General features: G+C 36.9%; 1 protein-coding gene across 1 annotated transcript in view; it reads left to right on the top strand.

The window, feature by feature from the left end:
- The window catches only part of LOC141295553 (adenylate cyclase type 8), a 15,011-nt gene extending 9,942 nt beyond the window's left edge, over positions 1–5,069 (top strand). Inside the window, exons 17-18 of the mRNA XM_073826783.1 lie at positions 2,252–2,366; positions 3,093–5,069. Coding sequence (XP_073682884.1) covers positions 2,252–2,366; positions 3,093–3,499 — 522 coding nt within the window. The 3' untranslated portion in view covers positions 3,500–5,069. The remainder of the gene's footprint in view (positions 1–2,251; positions 2,367–3,092) is intronic.

Genomic DNA, 5,069 nt, shown 5'->3' with positions numbered 1-5,069 from the left:
ATCAGGCTGTAAGTTTCCTTCGGTGCTCCACACTTGACTTATCGTGACTACATTTAAGATGGCGGCGACTGCTCTGTTCCTGGTGGAAGATGTCTGTATAAATCTTCTTGTAAATAAACTACCGGTGCTTTTTCTGAGTTCTCAATGTCTCGTTTTAAATGTCAGGGCCCTAGGAAGTCTACCGATGAAGTGTGGAGCTACTTTGTGCCTCGTAAATGGCGTAAAACAGTGATTTATTTACATGGCTCCTTCGATGCCCGATTGACTTTCATTGACAACCTGTTGTGAGCATCGGCTAACTGACCCCAGATTTCGGACAGCTGGACACAAACCGAGATGAAATATGCAAGGTACGTTCACACTCGGTATCATGATTCAATACACTTTAGGTCAATATCACACCGGAGTTCTCCTTTAAGTAGTAACTAAAAGGTTACATTTTTACAAATTAAGGCTTAAAGGAGAAGTTCACTTCCAGAACAAAAATGTACAGATAATGTGCTCACCCCCTTGTCATCCAAGATGTTCATGTCTTTCTTTCTTCACTCATAATGAAATTATGTTTTTTGAAGAAAACATTTCTGGATTTTTCTCCATATAGTGGACTTCTATGGTGCCCCGAGTTTGAACTTCCAAAATGTAGTTTAAATGAAGATTCAAACGATCCCAAATGCGGCTAAAACGATCCCAGCCAAAGAGGAAGGGTAGCGAACAATCTGTTTTTTTTTTTTATAATATATATATATATATATATATATATTAGTGGTGGGCCGTTATCGGCGTTAACGTGCTGCGTTAATGTGAGACTCTTATCGGGCGATAAAAAAAATATCGCTGTTAATCTTTTCTCAAAGTTGGGTTGGGAGCTGGGTCTATACTAGGCAAGCTATGATGACTTTCACCTTGATATTTTAGCACGGATGTATACCTAGCCGAATTGCACTGTAGGGAGCGAGAACAAGTCTTCGAACCTGTGTGTATACCTACTGTGAAATTACCACATCAAACGTGACGTGCTAACATGGATGCAGCTATGAAGCCGCCGAGTTTGCTTTAGAGCAGTGGCTTTGCTAGACCCCTTTGATAATCCCGAAATAAAGACATTAAACTATATGCAACAACTGAATTGACGCTTCTAAAAGCAACGCCGTTTAACCGAAGACTATGCACGCAGATATCCATGCCCGCGCGCGTCTGTGTATTTAACTGCAACGCGCACGTCGCGCAGCCTTTTACGCAGAAGTACATGCAGTGTAAGAATAGTTGGTTACACACGTTTGTATAGTTAGTTGTGTTGTAAATGCAACTGTCAAGCAGTTTGTGATGCATTTTGGAAACAGGAGATGAGCCCCTGGTCTAATGCGCCACCTGGCTTGAGAAACCCGTTCTCAAAGACTTACTTTTAGTCATTATTTGGGTAGCACACATATTCTGGATGCCTTCGGCAGAATTCAAATTAGCCATTTTAATCTAGATTAATCTAGATTAATTTCAAGATTACAGTGAGATTAATCTAGATTAAAAAAATTAATCTATGCCCATCACTAATATATATTATTCTTTTTTTTGTTACAATTTATATACTTTTTAACCTCAAACACTAGTCTTGTCTTGCTCTGCCTGAGCTGTTTTTTTCCGGTTCAAGACAGTTAGGTTATGTCAAAAAACTCCCATCTCATTTTCTCCCTCAACTTCAAAATTGGCCTACATTGTTGTTTTATCTTATTTGTTAAGGGTGTTTGATCTTCTTTGCATGTTTACTTTGTAAACACTGGGTAGGTACTTCTGCAGTGAAGTAGGATGATTTTAAAATGTTTTTTGAAAATAAGATGGGAGTTTTTCAACATACCCTAACTGCCTTGAACCGGAAAAAAAACAGAGTTCAGGCAGAGCAAGACAAGACGACCATTTGAGGTTAAAAAGTATATAAATTGTAATTAAAAAAAGCAAAAAAAAAAAACATAATTTTGAAAGATAAGACCCTTCTTCTTCAGCTGGGATTGTTTATAACTGCATTTGGGATAATTTGAAGCAGCTATTAAACTGCATTTTAGAAGTTCAACTCGGGGCACCATAGAAGTCCACAATATGGAGAAAAATCCTGAAATGTTTTCCTCAAAAAACTATTTCTTTACGACTGAAGAAAGAAAGACATGATCATCTTGGAAGACAAAGGGGGTGAGTACATTATCTGTACATTTTGTTCTGAAAGTGAACTTCTCCTTTAATTTTAATAATGTTTATTTTATAGGAATGTGAAGATGAGTGGGCTCACCTCAGTACTCTGGTTCTATACGCTTTGGCCATGCAAGAAACTCTGAAACAAATAAACAAACGGACCTCAAACAACTTCCAGTTGCGTGTCGGTAAGATTGTACTATTCTTGTATGTAACCTTTATTCTAGTAATACACAAAAACCTACTAGTAATCATCTTAAATAGAATAAATATGATTTTACTGTGACTGGATTGGACAATTTAAGTGATAGTTTACCCAAAATTGAAAATTACCCCATGATTTACTGTCCCTCAAGCCATACTAGGTGTATATAACTTTCTTCGTTAAGATGAATACAATCGGAGTTAGATAAAAAAATGTCCTGGCTCTTCCAAGCTTTATAATGGCAGTGAATGGGCGTCAACATTTTGAGGTCCAATAAAGTGCATCCATCCATCATAAAAAATACTCCACATATCTCCGGGGGGTTTGCTGTAAACAAAACTTGGTTCTTGCAAGGCTAGCATATTCTCACCGAAGCGTACGTGTGTACGACAGTTAGCGGAAGCTAGAGATTAAGGTTTTTAAAGTTTTAAATATGGATATTTTTCTTACACAACAGGTCAATTCACTTCAGAAGGCTTTATTAACCCCCTGGTGCACTTTTTATGATGGATGGATGCACTTTATTGGACTTCAAAATCTCAACGCCCATTCACTGCCATTATAAAATTTGGAAGAGCCACGACATTTATTAATATAACTTTGATTGTATTCGTTTGAGAGAAAAAAGTCATATACACTTAGGATGGCTTGAGGGTGTACAACTCTCTTGAAACAACTTTAATGTGCTTAAAACTTTTCTATCGTACAGGGATTTCTCATGGGCCTGTAGTTGCCGGAGTGATTGGCGCCACTAAACCCCAGTATGATATTTGGGGCATGACTGTGAATCTTGCTAGCCGAATGGACAGCACAGGACTCAGTGGGCGAATTCAGGTCCCCGAGGGCACAAGCCGTATCCTCGCTGACCGCGGCTTTGTGCTACAGCTTAGAGGAGATATCTACGTCAAAGGCGTTAGCGAACAGAGGGGAGGGGTCCGCACGTACTTTGTTAGCAGCAGGGAACAGAGCTCAAGCTATGCCGAGAGAAACACCAGCAGAGGGATCTCTCTTGGGAGGAACACCCTCTCCGCTGTGGTCTTTTCCCTGGTGCAGGCCCGCAAGAAAGAGGAGTTACGAGAGGCCAATGGAGGCTTTCATCTTATGGAGATCACATGAATTTTGATCAGAAACTGAACCATATTTAATACCTCTTTTAGAGACTCCTATGTCTCGTTCATGAGTCATTGCCTTTAAGAGATTTTTAACATTCTCTGTTATTCTTTTTGAAGAGTACCAACTTTATTTTTCTCGTATGACCAGATTATAATGGAAGCCCACTTTCACCACAGAATTAAAAAAAATTTAATTGTGACTTTTTTATCTCACAATTCTCACTCTTCTTGCTGATCTAAAAAAAGGAAAGAAAGAAAAGTCAGTATTGCAAGACAAACCCAGAATTGCAGGATTTAAATGTGCAATTCTGAGAAAAAAAAAATCTGAATTGTGAAATAAACTTGCAATTGTAGGGAGGTAAGTCACAATTACCTTTATATTTTTTTCAGTGGTGAAAAAAATTGATATAAACTCAAAATTGAGAGAAGTGAACTTTGAGAATTTTGAGAAAAAAATCAGATTGTGAGATAAAAAGTCACAATTACCTGTTTGTTATTCCATAGCAGAAATGGGCTTCCATAGCTTATCACTTGTCATGTTACTTTTGTCCTGGAGTTGGCATCACTGGAATTTTTAGACAGTTTTAAACCTTTAATGTTAGGAATTTAAAAGGGCCAAAATAAGCAAAGCTGCTAAAAACACTTCAATGAAACTTTCCTCTTTTTGAAACAAGACCAAAATAGTGTACAAAAGCTAAGGAACTCTGGATTCTGTCAAAATCAGTAACAGTTTTATTGGAGGTCCTATTCATATGTGTTATGATGCTCAACTGCCAATGACAAATTAAATGTGGAAATGACCAATGAAGAATTGAAGGTCAACCTTACTAAGCTAATTAGCTGAATGTCTGACACATTTGCATTATTCATTAACACCCTGGAAAAGCTATAAATCCCAAGATTATTGTTCCAAATCAACATATTGTTCCAATTTTCTATGAAAAGTATGTAACATCAGCCAATTTTAGATGATTAGCAGGATTAAAACTCCTCTTTTATATTACGTTTACATGGTAGTGTGACAGGAAAAACCAGTAAAGCTTCTGCCTTTATTTTTGGGGAGTTTTTAGGGAATCATACTTTGATTTTATGATGGATAAAAAAATATTTTAGAACGTAATTAACATTGACTTTGAGTCAGAATTACAATAAAGTCAGGAAACACTACTTGAGCAAGAAGAAAAATGACAATGCCAAAATTCTAAAAAGATATTTCTAGACTTTCTGGGACACACTACCACACAAGGCCAACAAATGAGTTTCTGAGTATGCAAGAGTGTGTAAAATATTGGAAAATATAACGAGGGACACTCTATATTTATGACGGGTACATAATAGCCTATCAGTATTTGCCAACATTGTCTTTTTTTCAATACTTGTCTAATTAGGCAATTATTGGAAGCATATACAATTAGGCAAAGAATGAAAAAAAATATGTATCCTTAAAACACAAAATCAGTTTTTCGCCAACATGCCTAGTCAGCATAGTCAACTTTTATATTTGTATATTAATGCACAACTGGAATGCATGTTAAGATGTTTATGAATGTTGTATGTTATAGTAATGTAAAAAT

This window comes from Garra rufa, chromosome 21, assembly GCF_049309525.1.
Source record: "Garra rufa chromosome 21, GarRuf1.0, whole genome shotgun sequence".
NCBI lineage: Eukaryota > Metazoa > Chordata > Actinopteri > Cypriniformes > Cyprinidae > Garra > Garra rufa.
The sequence above is the reverse complement of the archived record's forward strand: the minus strand, read 5'-3'. Positions and strand labels throughout refer to the sequence as shown.